Below are 26,120 nucleotides of genomic sequence, written 5' to 3'. Positions count from 1 at the left end.
GGGTGGGATGTCAGAGCTGAGGATGTGCTTGGCAGGAGGGGATCTTTCAAAGGAAACTTTCACTGGAATAGAGAGATTTCCTTGGCTGGACCTGCAGGCAATGGGGCCCTCCTGTTGTCACCCACAGGAGAACAGTGTAGGTGATCTCTGGTCTCTTTCCCTTCCCTCATGCTTTCTGGGGTTTAAGATCTGGAGAATCCAGGAGCTTTTCCAACACTGAGTCTGAGTAAGACAAGCTTGTCTTTGATGAGCCTTGAGGGAAACAGCAGAAGCCAGATCTCTGCCAGCCCCATGCTATTGCAATTAGCAGAATTATGGCAAATTGTCCTGGGTTTCTGACATGAGAAAGCTGTTGCTTAGAGGTTTTTTTTTATTTTTCTTATTTTGACTGAGGAATGAACCTCTCAATTAAGATGCTGCACTCTGTATCAATATCCAGAAGGGGTAAGAGTTGTTAAAGCTGTATTCATCAATTGCAAAAGAGAGCACATTTTATTTTGCTCTGTGCTATTTACAGCTGTTGTCCATTAGAAGTCCTCAGGAGCCTCATTCCCAGCTATAACTGCACAGCCCCATAAGTTTAGCTCAGCAATGAGCCTGCAAAACAGCACTAAATCATGGCGATGGGAGAAAGGAGAAAATGTTTGGAAATGGCAAAATGCAGCTGATGTCTTTGTGAAATCTGGCTTTTGTTTGTTGCTGTTATAAGGCATTACTAAGGTAGATGGTAATGCACAATTAGCTGGAGAAGAATAGAACTAGTGTCTTCTAATCTGGGGGGAAAAAATCAGAACAGCTGGTTCTGCAGGAGCTAAAGGAGTCTTTGGCAATCCATAAGTACCTAAGTACATGTTGATAAAAATGCCCCAGCCCCCAGTATGGTGAGGTGTAAGAATGACAAAAGCCTAATATTTGGCTACTGAGGAACTGAATCCCAGTTGCTTTACTGGACCAGAACATGATTGCTCTGTATGAGCTCTTTGAGCTGGGAGTGCAGCTCACTCCTCTTGTGCCCCCGACTGCTTAGGAGGGAAGTGTGGATATGGGATTATTTCCAAATCTGAGTGTGTCCTTATATGAAGTAACTAAATTGTGCTGTAAAGTATTTACTGGGCAGAACTGTGCAGAATATACAGGTAAGGAGAGAAATTAATGCTTATTCCTTGTTTGAACGTGAAATGAGAAATTTCACCTGTATTCCCAGCTCTGACACAGCCTTTTCTTGGTCAGACAAACAGCTAAACCTCCTTAATTACCATCTGTATTTTTGGGGGTGATGTTCTACCTCCCTGTTTTACTATGATGGATTAATGATTTGTAACACATTTGGAAACAGAAGGAAGGCTTTGGGAGCTAAAGACAAAGGCGTGTAAAATGCTAATTCAGCATTTGTTTACAAGGGCACTCAGCTGATGCCTTTGGTTTTGCATTCTGTCCTGTTGCCTCTCCCAGTCCTGTCAGCTGGGCCTTTCAGCCCATGAAGGGAACAGAGCGTGAGCTCTGATGTGTCCTAATGGAGCAGGACAAACCTGCCCTGGCGTGGCTGTGATGCCCTGAGAGATAAAGCTTTCCACTGAATAAATCTGTCAGCTCGACTTGTGATAGTGAATGCCCACAAAAGGATCATTTTAAGACAGATAATTGCTTTCCTCTTTCCTTTTATTTTCTGTGCCTGGCAGGTGTCTCCTTCTGCCTTCTCCTGTTTCCTTGGCCCATCCCTGAAGTGTGCTCAGCACAGATGGGATCTTCAAAGAATCTGCTGTCAAACTTGGTCTTTTCTAAGCATATGTATGCTGAGAGTTTTTGGAGGCTTGTACCCAGACCAAATGTGTTTAGTGGCTTTTTCACAGGAACAGCAAATAACATATCTGATAACAAGAAAACTTTTGCTGTTAAGTTGCAAGTCTGTTTTGAAATAGGTTCAGTAGAGATTATCAATGAACTGTTCAGTAAAAATTTTATTTACTCTTTGGGTTTTTTTAAAAAGGCAACCCCCCCAAATCCTCTCCCCTACTCAAATTGCCACAGCTTATGTTTCCCATGCATGGAAGTAGTGCTACAAACAGATGAACTCTTCTAGTTGCAGCTTCTGAAAATCAGCCTTTCTAATCTGAGTGAGCATCTATATTATTTAAAGCTGAAGAAGACTTTCCACCAAAAGCAACAGCTTGCCTTAGCTATATGCATTGTTATTTCTAGCTTTTGTTGTATTGTTATGAAGTAATGGTAGGTTTGTGGACTCAACCTCTGCGGCTCTGGTGAACATATTAGTGCATTTTCTTTAATTATATCAGTTTAGTTCAATTAATTATGATTTTGACCTTACAGCACAAATTATTTCCAGAGATCAGGCAGCTTGCATGTCCTTGGAGCCCCTTATGGGTGGGCAAATCTGCTTAGATATTTAGAAAGTTCTGAATTGTTAATGGTGAAATACTGAAAGTGGAGCAGGACCTTAGACAATTAAATAACTTCTTGCTGCCTTTTAAACCTTAATGAAATTTGATGGGATCAAACTTTTAATAATTGCTAGAAAGTATGGTAAAGCTGTTTGGAGGCAGTAACCTGCACCTGCAGAATGCTTTCTAATGGTAGATGCAAATACCTAGAAGTTATCACAGAATAAAAAGAGAAATTAGCTCTGTGCTGGTTCTGAGGACCAAATCTGTGATCAGTTTATAAATAGCACCTTGAGAAAATATCTGGAAAGTCTAGGGATGCACTTTTCCTTAGAATGCATTTTGGATTGTTATCTAAATTCAAGGGGAATAAAATCCACTTGCAAAGACCTTGTTCAAAGGAAAGCCCTGTTTAGTTTGGGGGTGTTTTTCTTTGCTTTGCAGGCAGCCGTCCTTACGTGTTCCTCACAGCCCGTGTTCACCCTGGGGAGAGCAATGCCAGCTGGGTGATGAAGGGCACCCTGGAGTTCCTGGTGAGCTGCGATCCCATTGCTGAGCTCCTGAGGAAATGTTTCATCTTCAAGATTGTGCCCATGCTTAATCCTGATGGAGTCATCAATGGCAAGTGAGTTGTGACGTGTGCTTATCCTGGAGTTTGTCTGTGCACCCAGCAGTTCCCATCTCCAGTGTTTGTGCTGGGAAAATTCCCTTTGCCCTGTGTTTTTATTCATCCTGTTATCAGTCCTGTATGGAAAATGTGAATCTAAGGCGTGGCCTGGTGTGCTGTCCTGCATTTGTCAGGTGCATGTGGTTCTGCACTGTCTGTGGTCAGAAGATCTCTCAGTTCCCTGGAAGGAGTGTTAGTGGTGCTGGAGAAACAGGATCTTTACTGACAAATGGAGGTTTATCCATTCTGTTAAAGCAGCAGGGCAGAATACAGCTGCAAAGCAGATATGCTTGGGAAAAACTAGCTGTAATTAATGCTTTGTATAACCTGGTGGGGGAGGATGAATAAGGATTTCTTAAAATTTCACAGAAATATTTCTGTATAGTGAACCTTCCTCCTTCTCCCACCTTCTTTTCAATCTTCCTTCCCACATGTTTCCTAAGAGATGCTGAATCTGATCTTGGAAAAATATTGATTCCTTTTTGCATTCTTTACCTTATACCCTCCCTATCCACCCACACTAACTTCCCTCTCCCTGTACATGACTGGAAAAGGCACAACTCTGCTCCTAATATTTTGAGCTGAAATAAATATTACTGTGTGAACCCTTGAAGAGGGCCATAAGCTAAGGTAGGCTTGCTCTTTGCTGGAAAACAAATCTCCTCCTCTCTCCAGAAGGTGGAATTAGTTCACTTTGGGTGTTTGAGAGTGGCAGTGAATTAATGACTGTTGGTCCTGCCCAGTGCAAGGGCAGGACGTCATGATCACATCACACCAGTGGCTGCTGTCTTGACCTGGTGATGGGGTCTTGGAGGGTTTGCAACAACTGTGACCCCTGGCTTATTGCAGAGGGGCACGTGACAAATGTCAAAGCTGAAAAATGGGCTTAAATAAGCACTGGAACACAGCAAAGTGTAGAGGAACAACTTTTCTTAAGGTACAGTCCCACACCTGCTTTGGAGTTGGGCTGTGATATTGTTACGGGAACAGAAAAGCAAATCCTGAGCAATAATTGCATTGAGCTGGGTTTCAAACTCACTTGAGTTTGGGATGACTGGCTCACCAGGGAGCACCCTGGGCTTTTCTGACAGTCTCTAGTCTGTGAAGTCACAGATTTTGGGCTGCTGTGCTCCCAGGGCCTGGGTCTGCCAGGAGTCTGGGAGCACTGTTCAGAATAGCTGGGTACTGCCCCAGGGTACTTGAAGGCTCTGCTGGCACCAAATGCTTTCTTGATCCTCTCAGACAGAAGGAACAGGAAAAACAACTGTGGCTTTTCCCCCTTATTTTTTTCCTCTCACTACACTTAGTTAAAGTTTCTATCAGATGCAGGACTGGAGGGAATGGCTGACCTTTTCCTGCAGCTGTCAGGAACCAGTGCAGCAGAGAAGGGACCTTCAGGAGGGAGAATGTGGCTCTTGGTGACACCCGAATGAAGGGTATGTGTCACACAGGAAATGTGTTTTGTGTTCCATGGTGCAGGTGAGCTTGAACTGTAGTTAAATCTGGTGATGAAGAAGAGTTTAGTAAACCTTAAATGGACTAGGAGAAAAGGGACTTGGCCACGTCTCCTTTATTGATCATGAGGCCTGCAGAGGGGAATAAATAATTCCTTTATGTTTTAAATTAAATATATCTTTATTATGAATCCTCCCATGGATTCTTTCTCCTCCCATATTTTTCTTGTTTCTTTATATGTATGTTTTTTAGTAGCCATGGTTCCTCCTATATTAAAAGAAATATTTTTGTTCTGGTGCTCAGGTTTACTGGTAGCATGTAAGAGTGTATGTGGACGTGTAAAAGCTTGTGGGAGTGTGTAAGATTTGGTATCTTCTTCCTCTTCCTTTACCTAATTTTAATGATTCCTTTTTATTTTCATCTGCTTCCCTTTTCTCACTCTTCCCTCCTGTTGAATCAAGGAGGCTTTTCATTGAAAAGAACTTGATGAATTTTGCAAAATAATGAACCAATGAGTGGAAATGGGAGCTGGTGACTCTTTTTTAGATGAAGGAAAGTTATTGGAAGCCACATGATTTCTTCAAAGGCGTGGGGTAACCATAGTAGCAGCTAGGTAGAGGGAATCCTGGTTTTTCTTTTGGAATATAGCCATGGACTATTCTTTATCTGTTTTAAAAACATCCTGTTCTCTGCTGCACCTGCCCTCCCCCAGCACAGGCTGAGTAAGCTTTGCATCTCCAAGGTAAGGCAGGTGAGGTGCTGGGTTTTCTGTCTCTCCCTTGATGCTCCCTCCCCTTTAATTTACTCTGTCTGTTCCTTGTTTACTCAGGGGCTTTGTCCATTACCTCCTCAAGCCTATCAGAGAAAACCTTCAGTTGCTTGACAATTACTGACATAAAGAGAGAGAAATGCCCACTAAAATCCCTCCTAGAACAGTTTTCCTCTGCACAGTCTCAAAAGTACAAAGGAAAAAAGGAGTGTGCTCCCACTTAACCTTTGGAACCTGGTGCCTTCTGTTTGGAAGGATGACCTTAGGAGGAGGAGAAGCACCACATTTGTCTCTATACCCTAAGACACTATTTGTATAAATGACCTTTTTTTCTCCTGTATTAATGCTTACTTTCCTGAATAGACACATTGTGTTCTCTGGGCAATAAGAGGCAGAAAGGATCAGGGATAGGGAGAAAAGCTAATGGCTGGTCTAAGGAGTCAGTTTATGATGCAGAACTGCATCCTTAAGGACTAAATCTTGAGGTGATGTCACACAAAGCTGTACAACTGCAGACATCTCTCCTTCTCTTTATTGCTTCTCTGTGGTCAGAGGGTTGAAGGAGAAGTTTAGTTCTAAATTGATGCCATGCACTCTGCAAACACACTCCAAATGCTCTCTCCAGACTGGTTAATCTATGATGTGTTTGTTTCTCTAAGGACAGAGCAGAGATGTGAGAAGGCTGGGAAAGGAGTAGTTTTGAATTAATGGAATTTCTCTCTAGGAGAGAGGTGCTACAGGAGTCGTGTGCTGCTCTTTGACAGATGTTCTCTGAGTCTGTCCCTGTGTTTTCTCCAGAAGTTCTTCACCTAAATTGTTACCACCTTGCCAAAAGTAGTTGGGTAGGCATATGTGGAAGGCAAGGCATACTTGGAAAAAAAGAGCATTTTGTAACTTGTGAAAGACTCAACCCTCACATACACTGGCTGTGCTCTGAGATGCACATTGGGAGGTGGCAAGAGCATGTGCACTGATGCTTTCCTTAAGACCTCAGAGATGACAAAGATGCGAGTTCTGGGAACATCTGTACTGGGATACTCGGTGGCTCTGGGACGTGCACATGAAGTGTGGACTAATTTTCCTCAAGTACAGCAGAAATTTTAACAGCTCTTTGCTGCTTTGGTGCCTCAGGTGTTGCTTCTGTTGCCTTTCACTGAGAGGGCAGTGATGGATTTGAGAGCTTAGGGTACCAAATGTGGCTAGTGCCTGCACAGCACGAGATAAAATATGAGCTGCAGTATTTCTTAGCTCTCATTTCTGTGAATTGTTCCTTGGTGGAACAACCAGAAATGGTGTCTGGCCCTGCACCACACACTTCTGAGTTTTCTCTCTGCTGTGGGAGGTGCCCCAGTTTCATCCAAGGCCCTTTGTGCTGTGCTGATGTGACAGCCCATCCTTGGCTCTCCTTCTGTGATAAACATCCCCCTGCAGACAGCTGCACCCCAGGACTCTCCCTTCTGACAGCCCTTCCAGTGCAGGATTGTTTATTCCTTCCTTTATCAGCCAGGGCTGCTGGGCCCCCTGAGTTATTAGCTCTATTCACTCATTGTCAGTGTTTCCTCCTTCGTAAATATGCCCCCATATGTCTCTGCTCCCAAGGAATATGCTTTCTTTTCTATTTACTGCTTTTCCCAGGCCCCCACCTCCTCATTGCTCTCTCCACCCAACGGCCCAATAACAGCCAAGGAGATAAATAAGCTCCATAACTCTTCCCAGCTATTATTTTTTGCTGTTGTTGTTGTTGTTGCCCTGCATGGTAATATATATAATAACAAGGAAACAAATCTTATTACTAAAGTAATTACAATAAATAAAAAGCTGAGAGGGGAGATGAAGGAAGGGTCTGTCAGGGGAGTGATTGCAGAAGGATTTTTTAAAATTTAATTTACTTGAGATGTTCTCTGCCACTTTGCTGATACCCTGCTGAGGGGGGCTGTGACTAATTAGCAGCCAGCTGTTGTTTTAACACCCTCACCTAATTTATAGTGTGCCTGAGCCTCTAAAACAGGAGCCTGTGTTGATATCAGTTTGTGGGACTCAGCACCAGCCTTGTATCAGGAGTTGGTTTTATTGCTTGGTGGTTTTGTTTCTCAGAAGCTCTATAGCTGAAATTTTGGGTGCTTTGCTACAATTCCTTTTATCTTCAGCATATCCCATGTGCTTTCAGGAGTTTGACCCAGAGAGTGAACACAATTTGTTGCTTGTAACTGCTTGTCTCAGTGTCCAGCCTAATAACTGAGCATCACAACTGCTGCCTTTTGACTAAAAGGTGTGATGTGGACAGGATCTAGGGTTTGTTTAAATTCTGGGGCCTCATTCTCCTGTTGGCAGGTTTCTCATGGAAGTACCATATTGTTCTTGCTAATAAAATGGAGATTGCAATATCATCTGTCTTCTAAATGGTCGTGAAATCTAATTAGTTAATGGCCATATTAAAAACTAGAAGGATCCAAGGCATTGTTCCATGTTTCATCAGTCTCCCAGCTGCCAATTGCCAAAGCACTTGCAGTCCTTGTAAGCTCTTACACAGTGAAGGTGCCCAGTGAGTTGTGTGTGTGTCCCTGTGCTCTTCCCTGTACAATTTATGCTGGTCATGCAAGGTCACTTGGAAATTTTACTACAAAAATCACTAGGTGTGGGCTCAGAGATGTTACTGCCTTGGACTACTAAACACTTCAGCTTCTAGCCTTGGGAACTATTTTATTTTGGATGGGTTCTGCCTTGCATTTTCAAGTTAGCATGAATATTAGATATGAACAGGTTGTTCCACAGGCTCAGAAAGGAATCCCTTTGTTCTGCATTTGTGTCTGTTTTCCTAACTGATGATGTGAGTTTGTAATCAGATGTGTGCACTCCTTTGAAGACATTTTCAGGAGCCAGGAGACTGGTGTACAAAGCTAGCTTTTAGTAAAGTTAATGAGATGATTGAATTATAATATAATTCTTGTTAGCTTGATTGTGTGTCATTATCCCTCTTGTTTGTTATTATGCTTATTTGAGTCCCATTTGTGGGATATTATTCCCATCACAATTGTGCCCGTGCTGGGCTCTGTAGAGAGACAGGCAAGGAGCAGCTGGTGCCTTGTTAGGGCCTGGTGCATTAGTGCCACAGGCTGTGCAGTGGGGTTGGAGGGAATGAAAAGGATGCTGTGCTCTTGGCTCCCGTGCAGCCTGACCCAGCATCTCAGCCCTGGCTGCAGGAAGCCCTTCCTGGAGCTCTGAGCTTTGTAGTTGCAGCTCTTTCTCAGGATTACCTCCTGGCATAGGGAAATTATCCTGCTGCAATGACTGCCACAGCCACCTGATGAGAGTTTGTGAAGCATACCTCAGTATCATCAAGGCAGGAATTGGGGAAATGTATTAAAATCAGGAGTCTCTTTATTCCTTCATGGGATTTTCATATATGCAAACCCTGGCCCAGCTGACTGCACAAGCAAATTTACACTGAGATGTAATTGCTGCTGAGCTTGAATGGTACCTTGTAGGTGATTGTGGTAGACATCAAACACTGATATCAAAGCTGAATATTTTGGAGTTGAGCTAATATCACAAGTAAAGGGGCTCTTTTGGCCACCCATCTCAAGATCGAGTCTGTTTACCTGAGTTAAAGCCTGTTGGAAGCTACAGATGCAGAGATGGAGTTGTTATTCATAGGATGGGAAAATAGAAGTCCACAAAATGAAATTGTAAAAACTTCACTTTTATAGATGCAATGAAGAATGTCCAGTACTTTACTGCAATATCCACACTACCTGGAAAGCTGAAATTGCCTGGTAATGAAGGTTATTGTCTCTTGTAATATACCTTCATATATTACCCTGTGTAATAAATCAGGCAATATTTCTTTTGCCATGAAAACTGGACATCCCTGGAGTTCCAAGTGACATTTCTCATTTTATGTTGCTATTTGGCCCTTTTAAGTATTAAAACACATAATTTTTGTGTGAAATATGCACTGAAATTTTTGAAAGCTTATGAACAAAAAAATTCAGGAGCTTAGTTTTGCAAGTGTAAAGCTTATTTTCCATGAGTTTGCTTTTTAAAAATTCTATGCTGGGTTAGCTTTGTGTTTTGACTAATGCTGGTCTTTAACATTTTTATTTATTTATGTATTTTTCCTTCACTTTTTCCCCTTCCCTCTCTTTGGAATCTGTTATTCAAATGTAGCATTAAAAGCTGGTGAAGTACTGTGGTAGGAGAGGGGATGTAAAATGACCTTGGGTTGGGGAAACAGACTGGCAAGTGGAAATGGTGTTTGTAGAAAAGTGATGAAGAGCCTTATCTACAAAAATAAGCTTCATTTGAGAGCTTATGTTTTCAAAATTGCTGTGCAAAAATGTACCTACAGAGGTCCAGCTGAAGTTGAATTGTTTACCTGTGCACATGGCTTGTGTGATTGCACATGCAATTGGGTAATTACACGGGCAAAATTTGCTCCAGTGGTTTCAGCAAATTGCCATCCTAATTTCATAAACCCAGCTGAATGTCCCACAGAAGCATCAAGAAAATAAAAACCAGAAAATTGAGTCAATACTGCAATGAGAGGGTGAGAAATCAAAACCTTTTCTGCAGCTTAATGAGCAGCACTGCTGGGAAAAAGGTGCAGCAGAGTTTTAATGCTGCAAAGGAGCTCTGAGTCTTGAAGGGCTTGAAAAACTGAAGGGCTCTTGGAGTTGTATATCTCAGGTTTGAGCTGAGAGGAGGAAATAGAGAAGCAGGGGTGACACTGGCAGGGAAAAGGCTCCAATGATGTTGCACCTTGGGTCTGTGCACATTGCATGACTCCGAAATTAGTGTTTGAGCACTACCTCCATGAGGTCATAACCTTGACAGGGACTCGGGTAACTGTGCTGGTGTTTTTCTGCATGGAAAGAGGGGTGATTTATGATGTAAAATTCTTTGGAAATTATGCTACCTTCAGAGCTGTGCAGAAGTGAGAAACTTTTCCATAGTGTTTTAGAACTGGCTTATTGAATTTCACCAGTGGATGTGTCCTTATGTAAAATTGTTACATATTGCACTATAACTCATAGGATCCTTCAGTGTCTGGGAAGCAGAACACAGAGGAGAAGTGAACAATGTAGTCTAGGTCCTAATTCACCTTTTTGATTGCTTTTGTTTGTCTGCCACAAATAGCAAAGGACTTAAGGGCTCATACCAGTTGGAGAAGGGCTGCTATATTCTACTCTGCATGTATATATGTATATTTCGTGGAATGCCAGTAAGAAAAGGGATTTATTGCCAACCATACACACATAGCAATCTATAATCAAGTCAATATCTTCATGTAAAGCTGTTTTGCTTTTTCATTGAGAGGTTTTTTTTTTACGTTACCAGGCAGTAACAAGTTGTGAGTGCAAGAATTCTTTCCAGGTGCATCCCATGACAGCATCTCTGGTAGTAGTTTTATTCTCTGTTTCACATGTTGCCCCATTTTTCTCCTGAAAAGCTCATAAGTTCAGCTTTTGAAAGAGAGGGAAGTACCAGTCCTCCCAGGGACCCTGGCTTCCATGGAGCACTGCCTAAGGCAGAAATTTGGTTCTCAGTTCTAGCTCTGGTCTGTGGTGTCTTCTGCCAGCAGTAAGAGAAATGACATTAATGAAAATTTACTTCTTGAGGAATGTTTCCTGTATTCGTTGTTTGTTAGAAAACAAAAGGTCATTAGCATAAAAACAAAAGGGAAAGATTAAAAAAGTGATGAGTCTTCTGTCTTCCCTCTAACAGTTATGGCACATAAGAGGGTGTAAAGTGCAAAGCAGCTGAACACTCATAAACTATTTTAATACCATTCAGAAATGAGAAGAACCAGGGAAAGAGGCTTTATGTAGCCATGTAGTTTATTGCACTAATCAGTCACTTCTACAGTGCACTATCATGGCTTGAAGTCCTAGCTCCAGTGATGTGAAAAAAATTTGGTGATCTCCCATCCAATTTTCTAATAGATCTTGGTCTATATAATTGAAATCTGTAGCACCTCGTTTGAGTAGCAGTGAATTCTATGCTTAGATGGGTATAATGTTAGCCAAAGCAGGGCTGGATTACATCTGTGAGAGAAGAGAGGTGACACAAGGTCTGAGCACGAAGTAGAAGGAGCTGTGGGAGATTAAGAGTAAGCTTCATTTCCATGGATATTTTTAGATGACAAAAATAACATCTTTGGATATTTTTAGATGACAAAAATAACATCTTTTAGACTGAGATCTCTGGAGAGGCAACTGACACTTTGTGGGTTGAACCATCTGCATGGAATAGCCAAACCAAAGTCTGCAGATTTACCTGTCAAGTGTGCTACTGTAAACCCATGTAGAGGCTGAACGTGGCAATCCAAAGACAGTGGGAGAGCAGTTGTTTTCCCTTCCAGAACATGCATGCTACACAAAAGAGAATTTGCTTTTGAATAACTTTGTTCTCTTTTGTGCACATGCTGGATTTCAGGTGGAGAACAGCTAAGTGTTTGAAGTCACAATAATTTCTGTCGCTTTCCCTGACATGCAGGTGAGGGCACCCTTGAACTGTGCTACTTCTCTGTCTATCTTCAGACAGCTTTGAATGTAATCCCATCCACTATGTTTCCTGTTCAAAAATCAAATAGTGTCCATATCAATGGCTGTGAGCTTTCAGGCTCATAACAGTAATACAGCTGGGAATGTAAATAAAGAGGAGAATATTAAGAAAAAGGTTCTGTTGCTGTAAACAGTAGAAATACTTCAAATCAAGTGTATCTTTTCATTACACAATTTCTTATCAAAACAAAAGCCCAGCTCAAGGCTGTTATTTATCACAGAATAACAGAATATGCCAAGTAGGAAGGGAGCCATAAGGATCATCAACTCCAGCTCCTGGCCCTGCACAGGACACTTCAAGAGTCACAGCATGTGCCAGAGAATATTGTCCAAATGCTTCTTGAACTCTGTCAGGCTGGTGCTGTGACCACTTCCCTGGGGAGCCTGTTCTGGTCCCCAGCCACTCTCTGGGTGAAGAACTTTTTCCTAATAGCTGACCCAGACCTGTGACACTGACAGACCTGTAGTTTCTGGGGTCCTCCTTCTTGAAAACTGGGACAATGCTTACCAGCTTCCAATCATATGGAATCTCTCAGGATTCCCAAGACTGCTCAAAAATCATTGACAAAAGTTTTCCAATATCAGTATCTCTTTGAATATCTTCAGATGAATCCATAGATTGTAGGGATCCAGCTGGAGCAGCAGATCCCACACAACTTTGGAGTCCACTTGGAGTGGATCATTCTCTAATGGATTATCTTTGCCAGTGTTCATAGCTCTCTCTGTGTTTTAACTGATGAGTGTCTGTTCTGACAGTGTGGACTAATGACAGAATTTTATTTGTTATATCTTTGGTCTCAAAGTGCCATAACAAAGCACCTGCTTTACTTTCAGGCATTGCTTACTGTCCTTTTTTTGGACTTTTTTCTTTCAGAGCTGATGGACCCGTTGCTTTGTGAATGTTGTGGGTTTCTGCTTTCAGGCCACTGGGTAGAAATTGTGGCAACCAGTTTCTAGGTCTGCAGCAGATGTTGCAAAACACAGAAAAGAAATCACTTAGGTGCACTCAAGCCCCTTCTGTTTTGTGTTTTTCCCTGAGTATTTTATTAATCTCTGAGAAACATGTGTGGCAGCTCTGAAACCATTATTTTACATGCAGTCTCAGATGGATTGGTCCCCAAAAAGCACATATCTAATTCTCCACAAACTAGCTATGGTGCAGGTATGACTCTGTCATTGCTAATTCTTGCTTAAACCTCATGGAAACCTAAATAAGAAGTTAGCTTTGAGGTTTGCCAAAAACTCTGAGGTCCAAATGATACAGTATTCTATGCATGTAAATGCATATATAATGTTAATAGAAACCATTTTGATCCAGATTGCCAGGACTGAAAGGATGCAGTTGTGCTTGAAAAACAAATATGTGTGTGCATGCGCAATTACTCAAGCTGTGGTTTAGGCATTTAAGTGGCCATTTGTGCTCTCATTTTCAATTATGATGTTCATCCTACGGGAATGGGTTTGTGCAAATCAGCAACACAAATATGCATATGTTTTGGTGTGTGCTACCCTAAAGACATGTTGCATTACTTGGACATAAACTTGGATTGATTTATCTTCTTTTCCCTTTGAAATTTCTATTTTAATCTGAGGAATGTGAGCTGTGGTGGCTGAATGGCACTTCTTCAGCAGCATGATTTCCTTTTCCAAATGGTTAACTCTTGTAATTGTTTCTGTAATGTAAGATAATATTTCCTGCTAACAGTTATTTAGGATACTGTCATGGTAAGCCATAATTCAACCCCATTGCCTAGTGGCCCAAATAATGACCCAGGCTTGCCCCTAGCTGAATGATGATTCTTTTGCTTCCTACTTTCCCTACATGCACATAAACAAGTCTGTCTTTATGCCAAACTCTGAAAGACAAAGGATAGGAGAAGCAATATTGTTGATTCAGAGCCCCATCCTGCAGCTTCAGGGAGAGAGCTGCCAATAGGACTACAAAGGCCTTTAAAGGGTTTTTTAGTGACTTAGCTCATAGGCTTTCTGAAGGCTCAATAGGCTCTTATTTTTTTCCCATTTTAAATGTATCTATATAGAACATCTACTGCAAATACTCAAGAGAGGATGGAGATGTCCAATCTGAGACAGAAATGGAAGGTTATTTGGGCTGAAGCTAAACTGCTCAAAGATCTTCAGCACACTGAAATTTTCACTAAAAATAGGAACTTTTGAGTCATCTGACTTATGACTAGTGGAAATACTGCTTTGAAAGAAGATTGTGTTTAATATCCTTCTGTGGCTCTTTAAGAAAAAGTAGATGTCAGGAAAGGACAGTAGCAATGTGAATGTCACAGAAGGAAGAGGTTTTGTCAGTAAACAATTCCTGGGGAAAAAACTCGTGTTTAAGTTCCATCATATTAGTAATGTTATTAAGGTTTAGCATAATAAAGGTTCATTGATTAATTTTCAAGCTGTAGCTTGCTTGTGATCCTTTTGGAAGGAAATTATATCAAATGGAAATGCATTAAGACTATATGACAATGATGACAATGACCCAAGGAAGTGGAAAACTGTATATTTTATGTCATTTATTATGATCCAAAATGGCATCTTAATTCTTGGAGTTTAACACCATTCATGCTGGGGGAGTCTGTGAATCATTGGAATGTAATATGCAAATTTATCTCACCTGGGAAATAAGTCTCTGATTCATATAAGTTTGAGCCAGGAATGTAAGCTTTGTAAACTGCTAAAAGAAGGTGAAAAGGAAGGTTGTAACTTAGACTTTCTAAATGGTGATTCACAGACAGGGTGGATGGTAGGGCAATTTGCCTGGCTTGGTGTGGGAGCTATGCTCAGTCATGGGTCACCCAAGGAACTAAAACTGAGCCAGTTCTGGACTCGTCTGGAGAGTCATGGGTGCCCTGATGGTGCTCTGCAGAGACTGGGCTATGAGCAGGGCAAGGTGAGGGAGGATTGTTACAGCAAGCTGAGAAAATGGATCTTACCCTGTTGCAGGAGTGTTTTCAGACTAGAAATGAAGAATGATGGCCTTGACTATTTCACGCCAGAGAGGGGAAGATAACTCCAGGTGAGGTGTGAGTGCTCCAGGCAGCTCAAACTCTATATTAAACTTAATTAACCTGAGCCAGGCTACATCCCTTCAGGCTCATGGGAAAGTGTGGGTGGCTCATGCTTCCGCTGCCATCTGTGGTAAAACTCAGGAGACTGCACAGAGACTTGTGGGTTTGTGTCAGCAGGACAGAGAGGAGCAGAGGCTCCAGCCTCCTCTTGTTTGTGTTCTCAGGTGTCCCCTGGGAGCTGACTTGCTGAAATCTTGCACTGATGGGTGAGTTCTGATTAATTGAGGTAGTCCAAAGCAGGACCTGCTGGATAATCTCAAGAGGCTTTCCTGGAAACCTTCAGTGCATTTTGTACCCTTGAAGTGGCAGAAGATATGAGATAGGTGTCCATTAGGCAGCCAAGTTCAGGAGCTTATCTGCATTGCTTTAACCTTGCTACATTTACATCAGCCCATTAGAGAACCTCTGAGCCCATTAGGGAACCTCTTTCCTTGAGTGGGAAGAAGGAAGAATTCTTACTAATTCCCCAATACCTATTGGTCATAGGCTGCCTTTTCTTTTTCCACTTCAAAATGACACATTGGATTCCTGATGGAATTAGAGATTTTTATCTTCCTTCCCTCTGCTAGACCTCTGACTTTTTCTGGTTTTCTTCCACACTGAAGACTTAATTTCTCACATATGTGAGACAGTGAAAATTAAACAAACAAGCTGGCAGATAGACAGAATGGTTCTTCATGTCTGGAAAGCTGCAATGAGCTGTGACTTAGGAATTACAGTGCTTCATATTCAAACTTTTCTTTTTGATGCATTGAGGTGGCACAGAAGCTGACAGTGACATATGGAGAAGGCCACCTTAGCAGGATTGAGGCTGTTATGTGATAAATGACACAGTATGTCAAAGGACTCCTGTTATCCATCATGCTGGCTTCCTCTCAACACACTCTTCAAAACGAGAGGCAGCTACACAAACAGCTGGGGGAAGCTGTAGGTAGGGTCAATGGTGTGCTCAAAAGAGAAAATAAGAAAGCTGGAAGTGCATGTTCTCGTGGGCATAATAGCCTCTGAGTCTTGAGTTGAGAATTTTAAATTATTTTTCTGTTGAAACTTCCAAAGTACCCAGTTTTACATTTTTGTCAAGAATAAACCTCAGTTTCAACAGTTGTCTCAAAAATCATGAAGACAGAAGGTTTCAAAAAGCCATCAAGTTTAGTTCTAAATATCTAATCTTTCTGTAAAGGAAGCCTGTTTAGCACCATGTTTTGGACTGGAAGCCTAATTCTGTCCTGTGATACATCCCCAGACTTTCCCTCTTTCCTCAGATTTCCTCTCTTTCTTCCTTTCACCTCTGTTTGGCAGTTTGAATCTGAAATGCAGCAGAATGCAAGGCCTGGTCTGTAATTTCCTGCATGTATGCATAGGAAGCACAGGCAAAGTGGCACAAGTGCTGTTTTAAAGGTAAGGGTGATAAAAGTCTTGAGGGAAGGAACAGGGCTTTGACTCTCAGCACACCTGACACAGGAAGGTTATCTGTAGGACATTTCCTACTTGTTTTGACCGTTCAAGTTAAATAGTAATGGGACAAGCGTTGACAGTTCTGTCTCCCACTGTTGGAGAGTGTGTGACTTGATCTCAGACTTCTCTCTGTGTCACATTTAACCCAACAGTAGCTCTTTATTTTTTTTAAATTCATTTCAGATTGACATATGCGCCAGTGGCTGTTCAGGAGGATGAAAGGTTGTGTGGCACAACAGGCACCTGTCCATTTCAACCTTCTCCAGTCCATCTCTCTTTTTCATAAACCATAATGGCTGTTTTTTCCTCTACATGATTAATGGACTCTCAATAGCTATGTAGTCTATAAACCTAGACAAGACAAGTAGTCTGTCTCTTTTGATCCCTGAGCTCCTAAAAGCCTGAGTCTGACTCTGCTTAAATGGTGCTTATGTGCCCACATGCACAGTAGTAATTGGTGCAAAATATCAAATGTCACTATGTGACATTTCATTCATAACAGTCACATTTAAAGTAAAGGCTTTAACTTGATGAGTCACCAATGGCCAGTGTCAAATTATCTGGGATGGTCTTCATGTTACAAGTGTCAATCAACAAATTAATTAGTCTGGAGATAATTTAATCAGAGCCCATCAGTGAACTGGTTTAAGGAAATCCCCTTGCTTCCAGATTATTCCTGCAACCTGATTGCAGGGATGAGAGCACAGCCTTGGGGAATGGGGGGTGTTTACAACTTCTCTTGCCCCTTTGGCAAATCCATTTCTGGGAGGATGGAGTTGCCAGTCCCTCAGGTGCATCTCTTCTGCAATTCAGAGCAGGACTTCAGGTTCTACAGTTCCTGGAAGCTCCTTCCTAGAATAAAATTTTCCAAACTCAAACCAACCCAAATATATAGATAAGTCAGGCCCCTCCAGCTCCCAGTGCTGCTGTGCTCCGCTTCATTTGGCAGTGTGGATTTTCCTTCACAAACTCTTCATGTGATGAGACACTTATTTCAGCTGTTGACCCCTGTCAATGACCCCTCACTGGGAGATCAGGTGTAAAGAACCAGGCTATTATCTGCCTTCCACTCACAGATTTCTAATCAAAGCAGCCAATTTTGCTAACTCCTATGGCTGAAGTCACAGTGAGGCAGACCTGGCTGAGTACAGAGAAAAGTGCTTGGAATGGCATAGCCAGGAGTAGGAAATCCTAAGGGTAAGGCTGAAAAAGAAAGGTTAAGCTGGGAGAAAAGATGAACAAGCAAAGCAAGAAGGAATTCTAAATTCCAGTTTCATTTAATGTAGGAAGTCATAAGAAACAATAGAGTGAAGAAAAGCATCTCTAAACCCTCCATGTGTTCTCCTCCATGTGACCCTTTAGCTCACTGCAGTGAGAACTGGTAGAATGCTGTAGTGTATTCTGCTTTCAGTGTGCATTCTTAACACAAAATAGGTGAAAAAACCCCCCACAATTAAATAAAATCCAGAGCAGCTATGACAAGAATATTTTCAGATATTACAAAGGTTAATATTTACTCCAGTTATGACACCTTTTAAATAATTCTGTTCTGGATGTTGAATTCTCTCTAAACTCAGACAACCCTTGAAAGTGTGAGCCCTGTATACTGCCTTCAGAGGAGGAGCAAGGCCATGTGGCATCTTCTGCTTTGGTCTGCAAAATCTCTAGCCCAGGCTATGAGCCATCACTTTTGTCATTACCTGTCATCAGAGGAATCTTCTTAAATAGGGCAGTAATCCTTGATGATGTGTCAAACACTGTGCTGTTGCCTCCCTTGGAGAACTAATTTTGGTTGATAGCTGTTTCTTGCTTACCTTCCAACATGATGTGGAGGTGTCACTTTATTATATTTGAATGTTTTAGCTGCATTTCAGTAAGAGACAAATGATGTCAGTATCTTGTAACCTGATGGAGCAATCTGTCAATAGCTTACAGGCACAAATGATGGACTGGCATCTCAGCCTTTGACTTTGATTTTCACTTTTTTTTCTGGTTTAAAGGTCCTGTAGGCTGTAATTGCTTTTTGGGACTGAAAATGTATTCTTAGCTCTGAATTGGAGAACAGCTGTTGTCTTCAGTTTCTTCATGTTTCACTGTCTGGTTTATAATTACAGTCTATAAATTGTGTTAGGATTTTTGGTAACAAGGAGTGTACTGAAAATTAGATTCTTTCCAGTATTTGCAGGAAACAGGGAAGGAAAAGCAACATTGTCAAATGATAAGAGTGTTGTTTTTCTCATCTTTCTGGGTTTTTGGTGCAAGAGTTTGGCATTTTTTCCAGGATTCCAATCTGATGTTTGCCCAGTGCTATTTGGATTTGCAGCATGAACTTTCAGCCAAAACCTCCACAGTGCAGAAGCTTATTAACCATAGGAGACTGATATTAGCATCATTTCCAGAGAATGATCTGGTTTCTCATTTGTAATTCTGCTCTGTAGAGCTAATGGAAGATGCTCTAAGCAAAGTCCTGGGTCTCTGTGTGTAAACAAAACAATACTGAGAAACCCCCAGAGTACCAAGCTGGTTTTTCTTATGATTTATACCTTTTCAGTTATGTGAAAAAAAATGTAAATATTTTGCTTGTTTTTCCTTGTTATCCCAGCATATGGTGTTTTTTCCCTTGCTTTACTCCCACAGGGAGTTATATCCTAATTTCTTTTCAGTTCAGAATCTGTCTCTCTTTGTCTTAAACTTTTGCCCTTTCCTTCTCTGTGAATGTCATTCTCCCCATGCAGTTCTCCTTCTGGATTTTGTCTCCCAGTCTCCCACTTTTCATCTTTATTTATTTTTGCTTTGGTAATCCACGAGGATTTTTTTAAGTTCCTCTTTAGCATGACGTGGACCAAGGACCTTGGAAGCTCCATGGTTTATCATTATTGTTTATCATTACTAGTGGAGACTGCTCAGAGAAATATTTGTTGTTTCCTGGTAGTAGAGAGACTCTTTGAAAACAGTTAATTTTTGTCAGATGGGTTCAAAGAAGGACATCAACCAGGGCAAGCTTGAGCAGTGGCCCATGGAAAATCAATGGGGTTTAACAAAAACAGGTGCTGGTGGCTGAGAGGCTGGACATGACCCAGCCATGTGCTCTGGCAGCCCCGAAAGCCAAACACATCCTGGGCTGCATCCAGAGGAGCGTGGGCAGCGGGAAAAGGGAGGGAATTCTGCCCCTCTGCTCCACTCAGGTCAAACCCCACCTGCAGAGCTGCCTCCTTCCCTAGCCCAGGAAGATCACCTGCTGAAGCAAGCCCAGAGGAGCCCCCCAAGATGTTTAGAGGGTTGGAACACCTCTGCTATGAGGAAAAATTAAGAGAAATGGGAATGGAAAGGCTTTGGGATGACCTAATTGTGGCCTTTCAGTACTTGAAGGAAGCCAGCAGGAAAGAGACTATTTACAAGGCCTGGAGTGACAGGGTAAAAGGGAATAGCTTCAAACTAAAAGCAACTAAGTTTAGATGTTAGGGGGAAGAAATTCTATATTTTGAGGGTGGTTAGGCGCTGGAACACACAGCCGAGAAACTGTGGATGCCCCATCCCTGGAAAATTTTCAAGGCCAGGTTGGATGGGGCTTGGAGCAACCTGGTGTAATGGAATATGTCCCTGCCCACAGCAGGGGGATGGAGCAAGATGACCTTTAATGTCCCTTCCAACCCAAACCACTCTGTGATCACAAAATACTGTAGTTCAGAGAGGGCAGCTTCCACACAGCATATGGGAAGGTTTCTCCAGCTGTTCTCAGGCAGACTAATTATTACCTAGATTTGGTCCCAAGATTCCATGAGTTATTTAGGATACTGTGTGTTTTAGGAACTGTAGTACTTGTTGAAAAAGTGTGTGCTTTATGTCAGCTATTCTCAGTTTACCCTGTTCTGATGGGTATTATGCCTTGTTTCCCTTTCTGGCCTCCCTCTGCTGCTCTGACAATGTACCTCAATCTGGGGAAACTCTGGCCTAGTAGTTCTCCTGCATTTGTAAAATAATTCTTCCTTTTTGATTCATTAAGTAGCTTTGCTCCCTGTTGGCCTGTGCTATTACAATATTTCCCCCTATTACTTATGTAGACTGTTTTATATTAAATAAGAGAGAGTGTTATATGGTCCAATTAATAGCATTCCGAATCTTTAGTGTAGCTTAAACTTTCCTCAGATCTGGAACAAGCTCAAATCCCAGGAAAAAGATTCCTGGGTTTATAATTTTCATTTCTATGGCATTTCCCCTTAATCTCTAAGAAATAATAGGTGGTACTTGTAAATTCTCTGACTAGCAGTTCAGTAATTATGATATTAATGACAAGTATGAAACAGGTCGTAGTGGGGAAGAATTTACAAGAGAAGAGCAGCCATCAAACTTGAAAATGGCAGCAGATTTCTCTGTTACTCCTCCTTGAAATTCTTTTAGCTAAGTGAAATGAAATTGTCTTTGATCACTTGTTTTAAAAACTGTTTTAGTACTAATCCATTTATCTGCAGTATCTAGGGAAGGGCCCCAGGATTCCATGACCTACTGTAAACATCTCTGGGGTTTCACTATCTGAATCTGAATTTGGTGTCTCTCATCCCAAATGATTAAAAATATCTCAGCATGTTCAGAAAATAATTTTAAATAATTTAAAAGCCACATTGTGGGTTTTATTTAGATAAAATTAGCCAGTATAGCCAGTATATATATATATATATTTAGCTGTGTGGTACAAATAAAACATTTGTCTGTGTGAAGCTGATTATAACACAATATTTCTTTTGCTTCCAGTAGGGATTTGGGAAAGGAGTTACTTTTATAAGCTGTCCTACCTGGAGGTAAAAAAAGATAAGTGTCTAGTAGGGAACAGAAATGAATATTGTATATAATTTCTGGATTTGAAAAAAATACTGTGTCAGACTTGCTAGTGGTACATTTGGAAGGAATATCACCTTATTTGTTCAAAATTACCTGTGACATATCTGCAGTACATCTGGTTATTGAGAGGTCATGTTAAAATATATATATTGATGCATCAATTCACTAAAGAGAAGGGTTCATTTTTTCCTCTTTTTATTTGTTTTGAGCAATGTTTTTCACCATTGTAATTATTTCCCCCCTGCTACTTTGAAGTGCAATGAAGATGTTTATAGGAAAGAGAAAGAAAATATATTTTCTTCTTCACCATGCAATGTAGTAGCAGATGAAAGGAAGGTGAAAACGCATAGCAAAGAACTGACAGGCATCACATGGCAACCTGGTCCAAGAGGACAAAGCCCGACATTTGTAGTCATCATCAGATTAAATAGGGTACACCAAGTGTCAATACTGAATCCTGAGCAGGCGATTCTAATGATGATGATGGTAAGGAAAACTTTCTAAGTTTGCTGTGGTGATCTTATGCCCAGGGGCAGAAGGAATAAGAATTGTTATTACCTTGATCTAAAGGGCTGATTTTCATATGTAGCATCATGCCCTGAATTCTAACAGGGATGTCTTTGGCATTGGTGAATGTTCTGAAAATGCATATTCTGCTGGCCAGTCATACAAAATAGGAGAACAGTGGTTTGATTAATTTTCTTGTTTCAGGAAATGGTAAATAGCTGTCTAGATGGTCTTCTGAGTAACACTGTGTGAAGCATTTCTGCAGCCTTTAGCTTGAAGGGCAAGCTGGTCAACCTAGGTACCTTATGGCTGGATCTTGTTTTCCTACACCCCACTGGAAATTCACAATAAATTCACAATTGCTCTGCTCGTAACTGGCAGTGTAACCCAATTCTGCTGTGTAAATATCTCCTGTTGTTTTTTGGGTTCTTCTGGTTTTGTTTTTTGTTTTTAATCCCTCTGTTTTAAGAACAAACTCTCTGCTTTGTGAACCAACCAGAAACTGGCAGTGAAACATCTGGCTTAAACATCTGCTGGCAGATGGAATGCAACAAGTAGCAAACACTGTGTGTGAGGATTGTGATGGCAAGGAAACCTCTCTTTTGGGAGCAGCAAAAGGAAGATATGTGCTGATGCTCCCTTGCCATTGCAACTCTTGCTAGGATGTTAGATATGCACACACAATCTCCTGGAGAATATCTGTTTACTGTGTAGGAAACCTGGCCGGGTGTTCATTAAGAATGTAACCCACGATTTGGCCATAAAATGCAGGACATGGCCTCCCCAAGTGTTGCAGAGATATTTCCTGTGTGGACATTCTGGGCTGAGTTTGAAACACAGATATGTGATCAGGTTAATGGAGCAGCAAAGACTTATTTGCAGTTGGAAGCAGACAGCTAAATAATAATAATAAATCAGCAAGTAAATAAATAAAATTCAAGCAGCTCTCTTTTCTGAATGCAATTAAGGAGCTGTGTCCATTCAATCAGCGTAGTCACTTTGCATTTGATGAAATCCTGAGAAGTGGATGTAAATAATAGTTTGAGAACATAGTTGACTCAAATGTCCCTTTGTAATGATGGGAAACATGTTTTGGAATGATTTTCATCTTAGCTCACTGAATCAGAATACCCAAGGAAGTGATTCTTTCCTTCAAGGCTCTTGAGTTACTTTACACATATGAAAGTAAAAAATATATCCAGCCATTTGTCCTAAGCTTTATTCTTGACACTTCCTCTGCTTCAGGAGGATTTAATATCCTGTAAGAAAAGGGATTTTTCTGAGTTTATTCCTATCATTATTTTATTCAAGTGGTATCTCCCAAACTGCTGCTGCAGCAAGATTACTTTAGCTTCTTAAGGGAGAGAGTAGGTCAATAATAAACCACTTGGGTCTTTGAGCCTCCACTGTCTTTAAAAGTTTTCTATCCTGGAGGTTTTTTGTGGGATGCAAGTATAGTTTATAGCAGAACTTGTAACAGATGCAAACTAATTTACCTTGGAAACTGTTCCAAAAATTTGTCATTGCTTCAAATAACATCCCTGCTGAGATGGTAGATGTGAGTGGAAACTGGCAAAGGGAAAAGCAAGAAGGAGGAGACCCCCTGAGGCACTCCAGGAGAAACAATGATGTAACCTGTCACTGAATTATGTGAAGAACTATCAGGCAACTTGCTATGGGCTGTGACAAATTATTCCTGGAGGACCCCATAGCATGAGCAGAAGTAGCTGTGAAGGAACACCATGAAAGCCCAAAGCTGTTGCTGTCTGCAAGGCTGAGTGGCTTTGGGCATTTATCTTCCTGACCCTGTTAGAGGAGGAAGACCTGGTGATTATTTGTCCTCTGGAGTAAGGCAAGAGCATAAGGATTTATTAGAGTAAACAAGGTTCTTGGAATAAATGGTGACAGTAAATCAGTCTCCAACTACTGAATGATCCTGTTCCTTTTGTAGGCCAACAGCAGAGATCTTTAAATTAGGTTAAGTCCTGCTTGTACTTTTTCTCTTCCAAAGAGGAAATTTAAACTGTATGTTGGAGAATCTCCATAGTACAGGGAAAAAATAAAAATCACCTATTTCCTTTCAATGTCCATTAGTTGTTCTTTGTGACAGATTGAAGAATCATTTGGGGAGAGAAGGATTGAGCTCTGAGGTCTTTCTGCCAATTCAAGACAGCGAGCTCTACCCGAGGAGTAGTGCCAGTCGCATAAGTTAGGACAGCCCTGTGGCATCCCTTTTTCTTCCCAGTGCCAGGCCAAACATCCCCTTTTGGCAGTGCTGGGCCCAAGTCCTCCCATTCCAGCAGCTTTCTGGTGCCAGTGATAAACAGTCTGCTCCCAGTGCTGGGGCTGGCATTCCTTCCCAACTGTTGCAGCAGTAGCCAATGCCTCTTGTGCCGTGAGTGCCAGCACTGTCAGAACAGGAAAACCCTTTCCAAGGGGAACTTTTCCTTGATGCTTTGCCCATTAGGCAGGTAAAGGGACAAACCTGTAAGAGGCAGGAAGGGAACTGGCAGCTCCTCAACTACATCTCATCTTTATCTACAAAAGACCTCCTGGCCTAGTTAATGTCTTTATGTTATTTAGACAACAGTTTATAGTAGAGCAGATCCTCTTCTTCTGGAACTGAACTCCTCTTTCTTTGGAACTGAAAGAGAGGAGGTGTGTTTGCAGAGGATGGTTGGTAGAATATTTTTTGTCTTGTCTTTGATGTGACAGCTTTCAACATTTTGGGTACTGTTGGTTTGTTTTTTTTCTTTCAAGGCTTGCTTAACTCTTTGAGATATGAAGAGTTGGTTTTCTCTACATAAGAATGAAACGTGAAATTCCTGAGCAGCATTGGAAGATTGAAATGAAAACCTGCAGTGGAGAGATGTGTGCTGTGTCGGTGTGTTGCTGCCCATGAGATCTATTTTGAATCTCAACACTTTTTTCTTCTCTAAAAGAAAGAGAACAGAAAGAATTAATGGGGATCCTTCCTGGATCCCTTTATTGGGGGATCCAGGAAGGGAAAGATGGGATAGCCACAGTCCAAACAAAACTAAGCAATAAATGATTGGTCAAGTGGATGACAAACACTAAGTCCTTTTAATTATATCAGCATCTTCTAGTGGTGCAATTATCTTAGATTTACACCAGCTGAATGAGAGGTTTACCCTTTAGAGGCTGGACTTAGAAGGATTCGCCAAAATGGATCATTTAGGGTCAATTTGAATATTGAGGAAGGAAAGAATTTGTGTTTGGATGTAAGCTATCATCCTGTTAATTCATCCGTGGCATCTGTGAACCATTTGATGCAGTATTTTTTCTTAAGAGTTGCAGAAAGTCACGAGAATCCTCTCAGTCAAATATGAGAAGAGGGTGTCATCCAAATCTTTAATCTTTGGAGAATGGCTCACAACTGAAATAATGAGGCGGTTTTTTTAGCTCTAAAGTGATTTTACTTTGAAATTTAGTAATTATGCTTTTGGCTGTTTGAACTCTTAGCACTCGCCTCATTCCCCCTCCCCATCTGATGTGTAAAACCCCGTTCTGTGACTTCTCCCAGGGAAGTCGTATTCACCTGGCTGAAGTGCTGGACTGAAACCACACTGAGCACTTTCAGCCCGTTCCCACACCTGTGAAATGAATGTTTTACTGCTGTTTACACACAACTGCAGTTACTGCCTTGCTGCTCAGCAGCAGCTGGGGCTGATGGCAGGCCAGCTGCAGGCTGCCACCGCCACCGCTGGAGAGCAGCGCGGGGAGGAGTGATGGAAGATCAGCCCTACAGCTTCCTAATTGCAGCTGGGATTCTGCAGCTGTGGAGTCACACCAGGAGAAACACATTCAAAGCTGCAATTCAGTGAGCATGCTTTTCAGGCCAACAAATTTGCCTTGTGAGCTGGAGAGAAATGAGCTCTATAGACCAAATTCTTCATTCTTTCCTTCTTTCTTTTTATTTTTTTTTTTTTATTATTTTCCTGGTTGCAATCCTTTTTTGCTGTCTGTCACTGGTAATTTTCAGTGCTCAGGAATAGAGATAAGCATCCTTCATGGCATCCTTTGAGGACCACTAAGTAATTGCTTTTCAGGCTGTGAACAGCTTAAAAAAACCCTATGAATGTTTTGCACTCTTTGAATCATCATTTTTCCATTTTTCTCAAATGTTTACTGTGCAATCTCAGGCAAGTCATTAAACTGTTTTGTAGTTACTTTAGCCATCTATACAGTGATGGCAGTAATACCTTAAAGAAGCTTTTTGGGCTTAATTTAATGATTATATAATTGTTTGAAATGTCCCAGTGTTAGTCTGAAAAGAGATGGTCCTATTGAAATGGAGATTTCACACTGAAAGTGCATTCACTGCACTCTGAGGGAGGAAGAGGGATGCTTAATTTTTTTAAA

At 41.4% G+C, this 26,120-nt stretch overlaps 1 protein-coding gene across 11 annotated transcripts in view; it reads left to right on the top strand.

Annotated features, from left to right (window-relative positions):
* The window catches only part of AGBL1 (AGBL carboxypeptidase 1), a 365,053-nt gene that overhangs the window by 99,345 nt on the left and 239,588 nt on the right, over positions 1-26,120 (top strand). For all 11 annotated transcript variants that reach the window (XR_010347512.1, XM_064388768.1, XM_064388763.1 and 8 more), the window contains one exon: positions 2,844-3,024. Coding sequence is in view for 10 of the 11 variants with exons in the window: in XM_064388768.1 (XP_064244838.1) it covers positions 2,844-3,024 (181 nt within the window). In the remaining variant the exon portion in view is untranslated. The remainder of the gene's footprint in view (positions 1-2,843; positions 3,025-26,120) is intronic.

The sequence above is a fragment of the Passer domesticus genome, chromosome 14 (genome assembly GCF_036417665.1).
Source record: "Passer domesticus isolate bPasDom1 chromosome 14, bPasDom1.hap1, whole genome shotgun sequence".
NCBI lineage: Eukaryota > Metazoa > Chordata > Aves > Passeriformes > Passeridae > Passer > Passer domesticus.
This window is presented reverse-complemented; position numbering and strand designations above follow the sequence as displayed.